We start from the raw sequence: 18,014 nt of genomic DNA, 5'->3' as shown, positions 1-18,014 counted from the left end.
CACCTTTTCTTCTCTCCTGAACTTGGAAATATGATAAACAGAATCGTAGTAATGCTGGTTTAAGATCGTCTACGGTGTCGAATCGAGATCGCAATCTTTTTTTGATTAATTGTGTAGCTCTACGTCCCAGGAGCTTTTTTTTTGCAGTATTGTTTTCACGAATCCACTAGAGGCTGCTGTGCATGCTTTTTGAGATCTCAAATTTCTCTTGCGAGTGCCATTCGTGCCTGATGTTCTCACGTAAATCCACCAGAGGCCGCTGTCGACTGATTGAATGACTGACTGACTAACTGACTGATTGACTGACCCACCCTCCTCCTTTCCTAAACCCAACCAATAGTATATTCAAAAGCACTGATTGACCTGCCCAGCCATTACCCTAAACCCAACCAACAGATTCCCTAAACAGATTTTACCACATTCTCACCCTGTTATTTACTTAATTTTAAATTTTTTGGCTTCTGTTTTTGTTTTACCCACTTTCTAGAACTGTTCTTTACTGGACTTTAACCTGTCAGTGTGGTAAACTCCTTTCTGTGTCTCAAGTCCACCATAGTACATGGTGAGCTAACTGGGCAAACTGGTAACAGTGGGAAATCCGTTCATACGGAGGTTAGTGGTCAGCTGGTAGCGTTCATTTTAAAAACGAAATGCAGCCATACGTACTTCTGGCTACATAATTTGCGATCTCCAGAAACGTATATAGGGATACGATTTCAGAATGAGCCTATGTTGCACAAAAATCTTGCACAGTATGACATGACATGAATTTTAGAATTTCTCTTGCCTAGCACTTCATCTTGAATATTTTTTCACAATGAGAATTGGATGGAAATATTATTGGATTGGCTGTAATTGCTTGTGCAAACTATGTATCATAACCAATTATGAGCAGGCATGATTACCTTTACTTTTGGGACATACTTCATGCTGAGAATGTGTCTATGATGGCCTAAAATGAACTGAGCAAATCTCTCTCATGGCTATTCCTCTGCAAATATTTTCCACATGCCAAATTCATTTTATGAGAATTATTCCATAAATGATACACAGTGGATTTCTGTAATTAATTCCTGTTTCATTCTAAGGACTAATTTATTAGAATTTTACTCTAATTGAAACATTCATTTCAGGAGGTTATTGCTGAGATACGGTGAACTCTCTAATGGAGGTCATTGTAAAATCCACTGATCTTCCCACCACAGGGGGTTGAGAGGTTTCTCATCCCACTCCTTTACTCACACTCTCGTTTTGTGTCCTTGTATGCGTCAGAGATATTTTTGGTGTTGTGCTCTGATCACATGTTATTCAGTTCTTACTTTTAGCAAGGATTCAATTTCTCTTTTGTAGGTACTTCTTCTTTTGTTCTGTTGCTTTCTCTTTTTGCACTCTACCCCCTTACATAAGACATGGACTTGCAGGTATGCTATGGTGACTTATTTATGGTCTTTAGATAGAATATGAAGAGAATGTGGCATTTGCTGATCAAGCAGGTTTGAGAGCCCTAAAGACATACAGTACAAATCTGTCACTGAAATGTCACACAGGCATTCATAGACAGCTAGTGATTGGTTAGACTTAACTTCATCTATATAGGTAATGATATGTCCCATATTTACCTCAAGTTGTGTTTTCTGCAGACGGTTAACCATGGGGAACGTGGAGAGCCAAAATGGAGATCTTGCGTACTACAGTCAGGGACATGGCCACATCTCACGAAAGCACATGACCCGATCACTTCGCATATCTAACAAACAGTCTCGACGATCACGCCATGCCTCGACTAGCAAGGTTGAACACCGCAACTCTGAGTCCAGCACAAAGTCCAGCAGCACTCCTTCCATCCCACAATCCCTAAGTGAAAATGGCCTAGAACCGTTTAGCGAGAAAAATGCTTTGGAGAGCTATGGGGGAACCATTTGGGTGGACCGAATGGCAATGAACTTGCGGCCAATGTCCTTCCATGATAACATTGGTGATCCCACCATTACGCCAGGTTCAGAAGATGGAGTGGAGATGGACACAGTGGTGCCAGATGGTTGTGATGATGATGGACTTTTCACAGGTGAGGACACGTACCTGCAGAGGACCAGAGATGGTCCTCGGGAAGGTGGCAGCTTCAAGAAGAAGCGCTCCAAATCTGCTGACATGTGGAGAGATGATTCCATGGAGTTCTCGTTGTCAGACCTTAGCCAAGAACATCTGACAAGCACAGAGGAAATTATAGGGACAAATGAGGATGAAGACAAAGGCTTTGCAAACTGTGGAGGACGCCGTCGTACCTCCAGCCCAAGGACACTGGAGTCTCATTCAGGAGAGAGAGCCAACTCTTTAGATGAACTTTGCACACAGAGGCTACCTCCTCTTCGTGGCTCGCACCATCTTTATAATGGACACAATACAGAGAGGACAGAAGGTATAATGAATGGCGAGATCTTGTCTCCTGCTGAGGAGGAAGGGAATGGATATGGAGCGTACACTCTTCCCTGTCGTCGCTCTCACTGCCTGTCAGAAGGGTTGTCCAATCACCAGACTACCATCTGCTCACGTATGCAGGGACGACGAGCACAAACAACACATGTGAGTTATTCTTCCAACACATGGTTTTTTACATCCTCAAAAAATATAGACAATCAATGATTTATGACAGTTATGAATGATGTGCTTGTCCACTTTGTCCATTTTCAAGGTTCTAAAATAGTGTGATCTATTCATTGTATAACTTCGTTGCTAAAAGTGCCTGATCCCCCGGAACTGGTTAAAAAGAGGAATCCCTAATGGGATTCTCTGAGGAAACACTTTTAACTCTCCATCTACTTTTAGGTCTAGTAAAATTCAAAAGATAAAAGCACTTCAGGACCTTTAATACTAAATTCTAATAGGCTTTTGAATTTCATGTTTGTGCATATATAATGTGATTTAATTGGTCTTTTCTAGTCAAAGTGTTTCCGATTTTGAAAGGTCTTGATGAAACTTCAAACAATATTTTCCCTCAGTCATATTCACAACTCTGACAGCTACTGTGGAGACCAGTGTTTTTGAAACATGATACTTCCTATGATCAACCTATGAGGAACTTTAGTGTCAGCACAGGGAACCTTCACCTTCTCTTTAGCATGCCTTCCTCTTTCTGTTCCTTTTTTACGCACAGGTAAACAACTACAATATTAACCAATTCCTTTGTTTATGTCAAAAGAGAAAAGAAAGAGGAACCTTTTAGAGTACAATGGAAGTTAACTTCCATTATTGTTTTTATGAAAGGTCAAGCAGTTATTATTGTTTTGGTTGACATTCTAAGAAGAGATATGTTTTAGAACAATGTCCCATATAAAGTTCTGTCACATTCAATCTTCATTAACTCATTTTCTTTGTGTGAAGGATATTACGGCTGGTGAGGGCAGTGAATATGGAGACAGCGGTATTGATGGTGGTGCTGCTGAAGTTGAACATTCCTCCCGCCGTTGTAAGGCCATGTCTGCATCCTTCTCCGTGTACTCCACCGCTAGTGAAAGCATCTTCGCGGGAAGTGACAGTGGCAGTAGCAGCGGAGGTGGAGGAGACCGTCAGCAAGGTGGAGATCAAGGCGTTTATGAGAACTTCCGTCAGGAGCTGGACATGAACTCCCGACAAACAAGGGAATGCCTTGAGGAGGCCAGTTCAGCTGCCAGCGATGAAAGAAGCAGTGGAACTCTGAGCTCCATTTACCCCTCTGACATTCTGCTCACCGCAGTGCAGGGCACTGTACGAAAGGCTGGCATGCTGGCTGTGAAGAACTTTTTGGTGCACAAAAAGAATAAGAGGGTGGAACCAGCAGCAAAAAGGAAGTGGAAGCAGTACTGGGTGTCACTCAAAGGTAAGCTATGTTTGGAAAAGCATGTTGCTTATACTATTTATGCAGTATATAGTATGAGTATGGTCCATAAAAATACCAGGATGAGATGTTCAGAGGGTATTCTGTTCAAATCAATTGCTCTGTACACTTGCAAAATTATGCACTTTGTCACTGACAAGACTTTGGAGTTGACCATACATGCTTTTATCCAATCATGTCTTGATTACTGCAACTCTTTTTGCTCTGGCCTCTCCAAAACTCAAATTTAACCTCATCAATTTGCGCAGAATGCTACGTTTCTTTTTAAAAATGAGGAATCAAATCACTCTACTCCTAAAGGCATTTCACTGACTGCCTGTTTAAATTTAGAACACATTTTAATATCTTTGTATTTGTTTTCTTGTATTTGTTATCTCTGCACTGTCAAGCACCCAACTATATCTGAACTATACCCCCTCGAGAAGTCTAAGATCTTCCAACCAGTACCTTCTTTTAATTCTGCACTTCAGTCTGAAGTGCAGAGGAGATTGGGCCTTACCTTTGGAATGACTTGGCAGTTGAGATCAGAATGGTTCCTTGCCATTTAAGTGCCCACTAGTCCCTATTTTTAAGGGTGCTTTCACACTTGGTTCAATTGCCTGGACTGAAGTTCGATTGCCCCCCCTCCCTTCCCACCTTCTGGCCTGTTTTGTGTTTACACAGTCTTTTTTCCGTCTGAACCCCAGTATGCTTGCGTCATCAAGCTGCTGTTTTGTGTACAGCTGTTGCTAGGTGACGGCCAAGAAAGCAAAGCACCAAAATGGAGATGCCCGCAAATCACGGTCATTCTGCTTTTATTGAACCTTTTTGTGTTGTTACTAAAACCAAAGTACCGAGAGCCACTTGCATCTATCTGCTGCAAAAAAATATTAAAAACATTTTGAACATCACGCAATGTCTGCACACGTTGGATTTGGTGGAGACAAGCAGACATTATCACTGTTTGAACTGGGTCAGTCCAGTTTGTCGCCAAATTAGGTGATACACAGACATACACACACACACACACACACACACACAAATAAACATTATTAGGTCATACAAACCGTACCCCAGACCACCTGTTTCAGGCAAACTTGAGTACGGTTCACAGGTGCGCACCCAAGTTTAAAAGACACGTTTACCTAGCTAAACGTACCGTATTTTGACATCAAACGAACCTGGCTGTGGACCAAAAGTGCTAGTGTTAGCACCCTAGGTCACTATTAAAAGCCCACTTGTTTTCATTGCCCGATTAATAATTTTATTTAGCCTGTTTCATGACATATTTGTTTTTCTATCTTTATCTTTTTTCTTTCTCTCATTTTGTATTTTTAGTTTTATGATGTTGTAAAGCACTTTGGTTAGTCTAGTTGCTGTTTTAAACGTGCTATATAAAACTAAATAAAGTAAACTTGAAACTCTGTTTTACAATGCAATGCATTTAATTGATCTTTTGTTTTTAGACTCCTTCATCCCCCTTCAATTAGCAATATGCCATTTACCCCTGCTATTTGACGTCAGGCAAATCACACCAAGTACTTTGGATTTTTATTAAAGCTTTTGATTCAGGCTGTTTGATGTTAGTACACTTGCCATGACTGGTATCCATTCATCTTATTTTATGTTCAGGGACTTCAGTAATAGCTATTGAAAAAGAACACAAAATAGCATCAAAGGCATCACAGGTCATCCTTTGTGTCAGAAACATAATGAGGTTTTCTGAAGGTTTTTAACAAACCTTGTGCCATCTATTAAAACTAATATGATTTTTACCAACATTGTCAACACCCATCATTAAAATATCCATGTGTTTATTATGATAGATATTTTGAATCCTAAAACTTTACTATTACATTTCCAGTGACATGTTTTTCTTCTTTCTCGCCTTTTGTCCCAGGATGCACTCTGTTTTTTTATGAAACGGATGGACGTTCAGGAATTGACCATAACAGCATTCACAAACATGCAGTCTGGGTGGAGAACAGCATTGTCCAAGCTGTCCCAGAACACCCTAAGAAAGACTTTGTGTTTTGTTTAAGCAATGCACTGGGAGACGCCTTTCTCTTCCAGGTAAGACAGTCTCAGAAGATCAAAATTAATGTGATTGATTCCATTTTAAGCACATGAAGATCAGTGTAGTGCAGAATTGTCCCATATCAATCCTCATGGTTCTCTGTTTCATTCAAAAGTGCTGAATGGTATTTCTGAATTTCTATTAGTCTCTGTGACATTTTGTTCTGTGACAGCCAGTTGACAACATCCTGGTTACAATGTGACATTTTTAAAGGTTAACTAGTCAAGCCTTACAGTCAGATCTGGGTGACTGTCATTGTGTTTTTGCACTGACAGATTCTTGGTGTTTTCTTTGTGATAAAATAGTTTTATGTATTGATGTTTAACCCTATATGTCTGAAGTGCCAATTTTAGATACCAAGCTCCAAGGTTTGCCCTATTTTCACCAAAATATCTGTAGTGATCATAAATAATGTTGTGATTTACTTTTTAGACATCAGGTCAGACTGAGCTGGAAAATTGGATAACTGCTATCCACTCAGCCTGTGCGGCAGCCGTCGCCCGCCAGCACCACCGCGAGGACACGGTACGATTGCTGCGCTCTGAAATCAAGAAGCTTGAACAGAAGATTGACATGGATGAGAAAATGAAGAAGATGGGCGAAATGCAGCTTTCTGCAGTCACTGATGGGAAGAAGAGGAAGACTATCCTTGATCAGGTATGCACAGGCCGTGTTCTGTATGTGTTCCCACTTTTCTGACACTCTGAATCATGCCCGATAAAGTCAAAGGAATCCTGTATATTATAAGGTTAAGGTACCGTTAAGTCTCAGTTGCCATTGGATTAATATAAGGTATTTATCCCCAAGAGTTGAGAAAACTATGTTAACTAGGTGTCATTAGATTATTAGTAGTTTGACCTTTGATATTATCGTTTGATAGTGATTTACTTGGTTAAAGGTTCTGTATGTAAGTTTTTGACTCTTCTAAAGAATAAAAAAGGCATAATAAGTTTACAGATACTTCAGAAACATGCTAAGTGATTATTATTGTTTATCTGAAAAACAATGTGGAAGTCAGATATTCTGCTTTGATAACGTGTTTTCTGTGCTGGAATGCTGTCTTTGTTTTTGGTTCTTTTATCAACCGACTGCCAGTTTAGCTAATAATATTTCAGCACCCCAGGTTGCCTTGTTGGAAAACAACATTCATTCATTCATTGAAAATGGCTCTCAAAGCATGGGCCTGTGACTGAAATGCTGACTCATAGCAGACTCAGAAATGAGATGCAAATTCAGAGTTCCACATGAGGTTATTAATTAGCAAATAATATAAATATTACGAGTGTAAACATCAGGTGAGCAGGTTACATTGTAACCCCGTGTCCTAACAACACCCTACTTGATGAGTTTTGCAGTGAGAAAGTAATTTGGCTGTTTGCACAAGACGAAACGCTATAGACATTTAAATACAGCCAGATAGACATTTAAATAAGCACAAAATGCACACTTCCTCACGAAATGGTAAGGTTTAAATCTGATTAATAAATATTAAATCTCTTTAACATTATTCAATTTACATTTTGAATCACTATGTGTAGGTTTTGAGTCACAGTTCCAATGTCCAATTTCAAACGTTTGATTTTATTTTCAAGATCTGAGGTATGCTGCTGCTTTCAGTAGTACAGCAATAAATATAATGCAAAATGGCATTCAAATTCATATTATTAGCTTTTAACACTTAAAAAAAGCACATTAGGTGTACCTGAGGTAAACAGCACTGCCAGTTTGCTGCAAGAATTAGAAGCAACTTTTAATATATCAATTTGAGATGTTGGTTAGAACAAAAACTCCTTTTAATATGAAAAATATTCCCTCTATTGCATGCCTTTGCTTTAACTTAGAACATGACTTAAATCAGCCTGTAGGCTCGATTGTCAGACTCGGCCCTCGATCTGCCAACCTGCGCTTGCGTTTGTTTTGATCCAGGAACGTAATACCTAGTTCAACCACTGGGTGTCAAACTTACATACTGCACTTTTAAATAGGATGTATTTATTATCCAGTATATTTATAAAAATGTTTTGCTGTGCAAATTTACTTATGATCCATCGCATGTAAAATAAAACTTTGTTTTTACATAATACATGTGTAAGTCATAAATATGTATTTATTATTTAAATGTAATGCGCTCATACATAAATACAAAACTATACAAGTTTATATTTAATTTGTAATTATAGGAAAAACAAATACATTTGTATTTTAAATTTAAATATAATATTATCTCAAATTGTTATCTCAAAAATATGCATGCATATGTATAATATTATTGTGTTATTGATAATTATGTAGTAATAATAACGTAAATAAATATAACATTTTATTTTGAATGCAGTTTATTGTTTTTTATTTTAATAATTATTCCCAGATTTGGTAATTTTGACATTTAAAAACTTAAAAGGTTTTAGACGAGTGTATAATTGTTTTGCAGAGGTTTGTACATGTTTTAAATGTGCCTTTCTGATCTAATCTCTGACTAACATGTGAATTGATTGTTCTTACATAAAAGAGGAGTGTGTAAATGCGTGCTTGCTTATTTGTGTGTGTGATGTACTTGTCTGTTTGTGTGGAGGTGGGGATACTCCTCCGTGGTCTCGGAATAGACTCAGGTCATGCTGGCTTGAAGGAGGCCTGCTGACTAATGATTTATCCCAGCATCCTCCCCCAGTAAACAAAACCGTATTAAAAACACTGCCCACTCTCTAATAGTCAGCAGCTTAACGGCTCTCATCATTGTGTGGACAGAGAAAACAAAAAGTGTTAATGCTCAAGTATTGGCAAAGTGGGATAAGAAGTGAATTCTTTCTTTCTTTGTGTTCAGATATTCCTCTGGGAGCAGAATTTGGAGCAGTTTCACATGGACTTGTTTCGGTATCGCTGTTACCTGTCCAGCCTGCAGGGTGGCGAACTTCCAAATCCAAAACGCCTACTTGCTGTTGCTTCCCGTCCCACCAAACTGTCCATGGGTCGTCTTGGCATTTTTTCAGTGTCATCCTTTCATGCCCTGGTATGAAATACGCACATATACTTCAGAGTACACTCAGTACTCCCTCTTTCTTTCTGTTTCGCACTCATCCTCATCTCATTTACACTCTCGAGCACGTTTTGTTAACATCCACTTCGTTTTAATCCACTCCACAAGAGCCCGGTGAGCTCTGAGCTGCCTGCCAGCTGGTTCTTGGCCTGAGTCCTAACAGAAACTAAATAACAAAACATGCTGTCATCATTGTGTTTTTTTATTTCTGCGGCTCGACAGAGAGCATACGGAATGGAGTAAAATGAAGTCAGAGAACCACAACTCTCACCTCAAGAGAGTCACAGCAATGCATAGAAAACCAACTTTTATTTTATTACATAACTTGTCAATTTCCTTCAAAACCAAATCAAGTTTGACAGAAAATCATTGGCACTTTAAAGGGCTGTCTCAGCAGGGTGTGTTCACAACTCTAGTTTGAAAAAAAAAAAGCAGGAAAGTCCAGCTTTGTTTAGGTGGGAGTGTGGGTGGGAAAGAGGGAAGGGTTTGCATAAAATAGGGAGCTTCAGTTCGGGCACACGCTGATTTTCACTGAGGCAAAACAACCACACAGACACAGAGGAGAATATATGACTGTCAACATCTCATAAAATATGTTTTGGTGTTTCTTGACCCTTTAAACAGTAAAAAAAAAGCATTTGTTGTCAATAGCACTCAAGTGATTGATCAATTTTCACACTATCCTTTTAGCTTTGTTGCAGTTTAATTGTTTTTTTTTTTTGTTGTTGTTGTTTCTTAAAGCATCATCACCGGCTACTATCTAAGCTGTCTTTTTAATTGTTCATTGTTATTGCTTATTGCTTCTAAAAACTAAAACAAGTCACAAAGGCTATGTCTTCAGATGCTGTACTGTATTGTAGATTTCAACCACTGTGGTTTTATGTTTATGGGAACATTACTGAGGAAATCCTTTATGACTTCTGGGGAGCTAACATTTATTACCCCAGAAGCGTCAGTGTGGTTTAGTGGTGGGGTGTGTGAACGGGACATCTTCACACTATAGCAGTTTATGTGTGTACTACTTCTAAAATGAGTCATGTCAGATTTTTTTCCCCATCACTGATCTTTATTTGAAGCCTAAAGGCAAAGGGATAATTTTTTTCACCCGCTCTCTTTATTTCACATTGACACTTAGGCCATTTGTAATCAGTGAAGGTTAAAACTAATAAGTGGAGTTAAGGGCAACAAATTCAGAAAAAAATCTAAATGTTAACATTTTAAATGCTGCTCTACTCGAACTGATGTCTAATATTGTCACCAAAACAGTTCACTTAAATTCATTTACACAAAAGTAAAGATTTTGAACAATGTTTATGCTGCACATTTACATGCAACTTTCTTTTTATTATTAATCATGCAAACATCTTTTTTTTTTTTAAATTATCACTATAAAGGGATACAAATGAAAGTTTTGTCTGATTTCTCACCCTCTTGTCATTTCAAACCCCTAAGACCTTCATTATGTTGGCTTGAGAAAGTCAACATAATGCTTTACTACTGTTATACTATGTACTCAAAATCAAATGTCCTCCTAGGCTGCTCATGCTACGAGGGCCAAATTTGGTCAAAATTTGCCTTCTGCATTAGAGATTGTTGCTATATCTCATGCCAATCAGACTTATCATTTTTAAATAATTTTTTGAAAAAATATTATATTTTAATAATCCGGGCATATAAAAAAAAGTATACAAGCCCAAAATTTCCATAAAGTGTAGTTTTTTTTTACTGATATAGCAAGCTATTTTTGCATGTAGCACTTTCACACTTATTAAGCATTATATTGTCAACAAAATATGGAAAGCCATTTTTACATAATGTTCAAGTCTAGTTTTCGACTGTAAAAAAGACTGTTATCGAGACATTTATATCACTCCTATTGGCAAGAAGCTTTGATGTATCATCACTAAGCTGTCAAATGTCCCCATAGCAACAAAACAGGCTTACCGATAAACCATTTAAAAACAGTAATATCTCTACACCAGAAGATCATAGGGACCTGAGTATTGGCTCGTTTGACTCATGTTAGCAAATTGGGACCTACTGTGTACTATGCATGTTTACAATGATTAGCCAAATGGTAATAACATTGTTATTATGCTATTAATGATTAACTAAGTGCAATAACATATGCTAGAAATGCGTACTTGGTATTACAATTTGCTCAAACATGTACGTGAGGGTTGCCATTTCGCAACCCACTTTACATTAGCAACTGCCTAGCAACCACCTAGCAATGCCATAAACATTTTAGCAACTAACTAACAACCACTTAGCAAATGGTATATGCCCTGCCAACTGCCATTCCAAATCTTAGCACAGTCACAATGGCTTTCTCAAGCCAACATCAAAATTTGTCAACAAACTTTAGGTTTTAGTTCATGTTTAAAACACAAATAAAGATATTTTGGATTAATTCTGTGAGCTGCTTCATCCTCCATAGACATTGTTCCAGAAAAATACTGAAAAACATCATCAAAACAATCCATGTGTCTTCTGAATATTGTGAAGCAACAACAATACTTTTTCTGAGAAGTCATTCATTTTGTGTTTGTGTGTGCTCAAAGTGTTCTTGTGTCTAATATTCCGTCAGAATCACTGAAGGTATATGGTCTGTTTTAAGGATGTTTTTAGCTATTTTTCTGGACATTAAACAACCCAGGACCATTGCTGTATGATAAAGGAGCTTTCAGATCTTATTTAAAATATCTTAATTTGTGTTCCAAAGATGAACGAAAGTCTTGGGAGTTTGGAACAACATGAGGACAAGAATTTATTAAGAGAATTTCCATTTTTGAATGAACTTACCCTTCCTCCAAAGTGACAAATGCTAAATAGCTGTCAAACTGCACATGTGCTTGACACTCTCTTAAACGTTTATTGACTTTCTGCGTGTGTGTTGATGTTGCACAGGTGGCTGCGAGGACGGACGGGGGGATTCGTAGACGCACCCAAGCCTTGTCTCGCTCCTCCAGCAAACGAAAAAGCCGTTTCTCCTCGCTGTGGGGCCTGGACACTACCTCAAAAAAGAAAACCAAAGGCAGACCCAGCATCAACCAGGTTCACATCTGCTAGACATCTGCTGCAGTCTGTTTATGACACATTTAACTGTTTATTCGGCGCAGTTGTTAGTCTGCATGCGTTGTAGTAAGTGCATTAAAACAACTGCATGATATTTACTCCAGATTTGTCTCATTAAGTTATTCTGTTTTATCCTCAGGTGTTTGTAGACGGTGAACAGCCGGTTAAGAGGAATCTGGAGCACATGTTTGAGGACACTGGGAAGAATACGCTGGTGAGGAGGACTCTAACACTTCACAGCATGCTTTACATAATTAAAACTGTCAAAGAAAATGCTGTCAGATGCAGAAAGGGTAAGAGCTCAGGCGTTAGGGCTGTGCGGAGCTCTCAAAGGGTTAGACAGAGTTAAGACACCCAAGCTGGGCTGTTGGGCCTCGGGGAGAAGCACCGGGCTCCTCTCCCACCCGGCCCGTCCATTAACAGCCTGGAGATGAAGCAGATGGCGGGTGTTTTGGAAGGGTAGCATGTGTGTGTGTGCGCGCGCGAGTCGTATGAGTGACAGAATGTTGGAGTGTTTAATGTATTGTCTGCATGTGTTTGCCAGTGTGTGAGTGTGTTTAAGTCCCTCTGACCCATTTCCCGCTTTCCTTCACCATGTGTGGGCTTGCTGTCTCTCTATGATGGCGGACCACCATCACAGCTACTCTGCGGGCAGATTGTTGAGGGGAAGGGGAGGGTGCTAGGCTGTCACCCGATAGTGTGGGATAAGCTATCTGAGCCAGGCAGCATGCCGTCACTGACAACAGGCCAGACCCGCTGACAGACCCAAGAGCCCCCGAAAGACCCCACAATGCACATCCCAGCCGCTACACGTCAGCCCATCGATCACCCGCCAGACCTCTAACTGCGCTGTTGTCAGACAGAGGCGCTGAGTATTGCGCTGGGGTTTGCACATTGCTGCGCTTGGATGCCAAGTTAATTAGAGTCAGATTAGATATCATCACATTGTCTGCTGCATCGATCCAGACAGCTCTGCTTAAGTGTGATAAGGCCGATTTGTGCAAATACAACCAGAAAAGTGACACCTTGATGAATCTACGCTTTTGTAGTTTTTGTGATGTCTTTTTGAGGTTGTCGAATTTTCCTTATGCATTTTAGCTTTCGTTGATGGCAACTTGAAACTGACCCTATTTTTGTTTTGTTGATGCACATTCCAAGTTTTATTGCACATTATGAGTAAAACTAAGAGAAACAAACATTATTTTCATCCTTCCCTTCCAAGTAATTTTATATAAGCTCTATAGATAATAGGTTAATGTTGACCATTAACCTATTATTTCTGTATCGTACATTGTTTGAAAAATCTCCACGTTACATCAGCCTCATTCCTAAATTGTTTATTTCTTTTTTCATTTGCTTTAGCACAAAGACAAAGAGAGTTCATTGAAAAGCCTGCCTCAACACAAGACAGACAATGAAGTTTGGGTTCCCGACTACCTCACGCCATCCTGGGTCTCTTTACCTGACGATCGTCCAGTGTTGGCTATCATACAACCTGGAGAGACGGCCATGGAGGCCCTGGAGGCCCTGTGCAAGGTAAATGTCAGATATACTCACAAACAGAACTGTTCAAATCAAATAGATTACCATGTGACTGCTTGAATCCTGTCAAAATGAAATTCCAAGAGAGAAGAAACAAGATCTAGGTTACTGTTCAGTCCTCATATTGCATACATAAAGTTTGACACAATAGGGTATATGCGGACCTAGCGTTTCTTCCCATACTTATAAACTTCCGATGAACGGTTAATGTGACTTTTTTCCATTTTATATGGTTCCTTCTACATCATCGATGTTGTAATGTAATTAAAATACAATCAGTTAAATAGTCTTTGGCATTCATTTAGTTGTTCAAGCATAAAACGAGGCGAAAAGCCATCAGGATCGGCAGGCTAGTGCAGAAGCTCAATTGTATATACTGGGGTAAATTAAATGTTCATGTTTTGAACACATGGTGGGTAAAAATGTAATTTAATACAGTGCTTCTTGTACAATTTGAGACCCATCGCTGCTATTTAAAGAAAACCGACCTCAAACGCGACGATTTTGTAATAGCATACCGTTTACAAGAAGCGCTTAACCCAGGCTAGTGGCAAATTAAAAGTCCTTCCGCATATACCCTATATTATGGTACGTCATTATGGTGTCAGAATAGAAATGCCTTTTAGAAGTTCCTTTCAGAATCTTTCCTGACAAAAAAGCATATTATTGATGAAAATTTAGTTCACATATAAGTGTTTTAATATTAAAATAGAAATCTAAAATAGCTATAGCATTACCTCATGTTAGCTACAGTTATGTCAACTGTACAATGCGCTTCTTTTGCAAACAAGATATCACAATTCCATCATCTTGTAGACCATCAACTACAAAGAAGAGGAAATCTGACCCCTAAACACTTCAGTATCATCAAAGCAGAGTAATATTATGATTCCGGCTAACATCTCACTTGTCTCATTTCCTGAAAACATGAACCTCCCATTCTTTAAAGTTTTTTTAGGAGAACCCAAAACTTATCGTACTATTTCCTAAGGCAAACTGCTAACGTGTCAGTGAATGATTTCTTCTTGCGGTTATCTTCCTGTTATCATTCTGCTCTAGTAGCTCTCGCTTCTCAGCTGCTAGCACTGCAGAGTGTTCTAGAAAGCTCTTATCCACAGTTTCTCGTAAATATGTCCTGAAGCATTTGTGTAGCGAGAACACACACACGTCCCATTCACACTCGAATGCCAATGGAGCAGCACATCTAGCATCTACATTTATGAGTTATGTACATGCATCTCTGTAGATACAGCGTAACATGAAACATAGAGAATTCTTAATAAATCATACTGCCACGGAGGAAAATGGACGATCTAAATCCTAAAAATGGTTATTTGTCAAGTCCTGAAATTAAATATTAGCCAATTTACATTGGCAAACATAAAGCTCTCATCTTCTGTAATGGCCTTTTTTTATTATTAATTTTAAAATAGACGTAAATAACACCACAGATTAAATGCTGATGTTTATATGACTGAATGTAAATAGCTTCTCAATGGTTATTTAGAATTTCTCTTTTGATCAGCTGATTGGACTCTCTGGAATTTTTCATTCTGATTGGTCAATTTCAGCATTTTGTAGACAAATATGTTTAAATAAAATCAATAAGCTGATATCTTATTGAGGGATGTAAGCTTTATGGCTTCTATCAATCTATAGTCTCATTATTCTTAAAATAATAGCTTAATGTTATTTAGATCAATATTTCATAACCTTTTAAAATCTATACTAAATAAATAACAAAACATGTCTTGAAATATTGATTTGAAGGGAAATATACCATATAGTAAGCAGTATAATATAATAAAATATAATATAATATAATATAATATAATATAATATAATATAATATAATATAATATAATATAATATAATATAATAGAGTTCTCACCACACTTTCTATCATAAACTGATAAACAGCTGTAGATTCATGTCCTTTCTGGACCGCTGGGAGAAAGAGAACATTTTTGAAGAGGTTATTGAGTGCAGTACTTCTAGATGAAGGGCAAGGGGTCAGAGTGAGGCTCATAACCTCAGATGTCTCTTGAGGGCTTCAGACATTAGCCATCCCCCATCATTTCTGCTTAGTGATCACACAGACATCCTAGCAATGGCGCCGTATATAATATCACAATCCATGCGTACAGTACTCCGTAAACATAATGAGCTCTATTTTAACAATCAAGGTGCAAAGTACAAAGCGCAGGGCACAAAAGCATTAAGGGCGTGTCTGAATCAACTTTTGCTATTTTAAGAAGGGGTACGCTCTGCACCTCGACCATGGTCTAACAAGGTTGAGGTTATTCTCTTAATGAGTTATGGGTGTGTTTTGAGAATAACCCAATCAGAGTCTCATCGCCCATTCCCTTTAAGAGTCAGTTGCATCGTGCCATGGCACATTTGCTATTTACAGACTTTTTAAGTGGAAAAACTAAACACTTCAATAGTGAGAAAACAGTTAAATAGCATCTGCAGCGTGAGGATAAATAATGAGCCTCCTCCAATCGGCCTTTACTTTCACTTTCTCTCTTTTGTGGTAAAGAAAATGTGTTGTACACACAGACATCCATTAGCAATGTGTAAGCGAGGCACACAAATAACGTGCTCTGCGCTGGACTTTAGACCTGCTTTCAGCTGGTCTATTGCAAAGTCTATTTTAGATCCCCAAAATATTAACGCGCCAACAATGCGCCTTAATACACCGCTTTTCTAGACCGGAACACAAAGTGTCCACAAAGTGGCGCAAATGGATTTGCTATTTAAACATTGTGGCGGAAAACGAAAAAATTTAGATTGCATTGATCTGAAAATAACAACACGTTGGGGAATCATGTCGTGCGACTTTATTGAGCCAGGTGTATGATAGGGCCCAAGGTATAATTTCTGACAGGCTGACAACTAAGCCTAGAAAAGTTTTTTTTTTTTTTGTAAAATGTTTAGAAGCTTGTATCTAACTCTGAATAACATGTTGCTATTCTGATTATAATGATCTTTTTAAAATTGTGAGTTAATATCTGTTGTTGCAGTGTATTGTTATCCATGTTTTCATCAAACAATTTTAACTTCTTTGTTCTGTATTCTGTTTTGTTTACATGACAGCTAAAACAGTGATAAACTACTGAAGTTTTTTTTTCTTTGTGTTTCTGACAATACAGATGATAGACAACAATGTTGTCCAAAAAATCCCTGTTAACACAGATCTGTTAAAACAACAAAAATGTATTTATCATGCATTCCAGAACAGTAGATGGCAATTCAACATTGTAAAGAAAACTATAAGCCTGTGCAAATGTGTCCTGTAGAACAACACTGCTGTATTATTTCCCGCACATGCCTACAGATTAAATAAGTAATACAGTATGCATGCACATAAATCCATCTTTGTGTTTTTTTTTTTTTTTGTATTGCCATAACAGCTTTTATCTCACAGTTGCATTTTACAAGCAGTAAACTTGAGTTTATACAATTTACAATTTGGACTTACTCCTCTTAATTTGAAGTGTATATCTCATAATTCTGAAAGTTAAGTGTTTATTTTATGCTGTTCTGACTTTTCCAGTTTAATTAACAAGGATTAATGCTAGTGCTCAACTAAACGGCTTATTAGAACTGAAAAAAAAAACTTGCAGTGACATGTCTTAAAATGTGTTGGTGCAATTGTTTTGTATCAATATGCTCCACAGTAATGTTTTGTTTTGTTTCGTTTAGCATATTTTGAAAAGCTTTTTAAATTTTAAAGGCTTTTTACCCTCATTTATTTAGCTACACTATAAAAAAGCTGGGTTTCACACAATGTTGCCCAAAAGCATCTCCGTTTAGTTAACATTATTACAAATTTCAGTGGAGTAACCATAAAACAATTAAGTTGTCCTCCCAAAAAAAATAAATAAATCTAAAATAATTGTGTTGTTTAATCTTAGATAAATAGTTTGAAGAAGCAGCAAAAATCATTTTATGAGTGTAAGAAATTACTTTTTTTTACAAGCGCTGTTTCTGAAACTAGGCTTTTGGGTCTTACAATTGAAAGCTACGTGAAAAAAGTAGTCAGATCTAGGAAATAAAACAGTTTGTTGATGTGTCTTAAAGTTTTTATTATTCTAAATTCAGAAAAAGGCTTCTATATTTTAGTGTAAAACAAGACACAAACACTTATAACAAAGTGATAATATGTTGTTTGATCCCACAGGTTCACAAACTGGAACTCTCCAAACACTACATACGGCTGAAGTTTCTCATCGACAATCAAGTGCAATTGTACGTCCCCAGACCAGAAGAGGACCTCTGTGACCTGGTGAGTCCAAAGAAAAGAGCCTGTCAGCGGCCACACCGTGTCCTGGACAGCTAAGAGCACTTAGCGGTCACAGACACAGCGTGGGGTGAATTTATTAGACTGTGACGGCTCTGCAAAAAGTTTTACGTTCTGACTGCAATCT

At 38.1% G+C, this 18,014-nt stretch overlaps 1 protein-coding gene across 5 annotated transcripts in view; it reads left to right on the top strand.

Moving 5' to 3' along the window:
• The window catches only part of tiam1a (TIAM Rac1 associated GEF 1a), a 121,303-nt gene that overhangs the window by 59,204 nt on the left and 44,085 nt on the right, over nucleotides 1-18,014 (top strand). For all 5 annotated transcript variants that reach the window (XM_073914761.1, XM_073914764.1, XM_073914763.1 and 2 more), the window contains 9 exons: nucleotides 1,641-2,580; nucleotides 3,379-3,853; nucleotides 5,751-5,923; nucleotides 6,360-6,584; nucleotides 8,749-8,934; nucleotides 11,872-12,018; nucleotides 12,179-12,253; nucleotides 13,402-13,575; nucleotides 17,768-17,872. In XM_073914761.1, coding sequence (XP_073770862.1) covers nucleotides 1,651-2,580; nucleotides 3,379-3,853; nucleotides 5,751-5,923; nucleotides 6,360-6,584; nucleotides 8,749-8,934; nucleotides 11,872-12,018; nucleotides 12,179-12,253; nucleotides 13,402-13,575; nucleotides 17,768-17,872 — 2,490 coding nt within the window. In that variant the 5' untranslated portion in view covers nucleotides 1,641-1,650. The remainder of the gene's footprint in view (nucleotides 1-1,640; nucleotides 2,581-3,378; nucleotides 3,854-5,750; nucleotides 5,924-6,359; nucleotides 6,585-8,748; nucleotides 8,935-11,871; nucleotides 12,019-12,178; nucleotides 12,254-13,401; nucleotides 13,576-17,767; nucleotides 17,873-18,014) is intronic.

The sequence above is a fragment of the Danio rerio genome, chromosome 10, assembly GCF_049306965.1.
Source record: "Danio rerio strain Tuebingen ecotype United States chromosome 10, GRCz12tu, whole genome shotgun sequence".
Lineage (NCBI taxonomy): Eukaryota > Metazoa > Chordata > Actinopteri > Cypriniformes > Danionidae > Danio > Danio rerio.
This window is presented reverse-complemented; position numbering and strand designations above follow the sequence as displayed.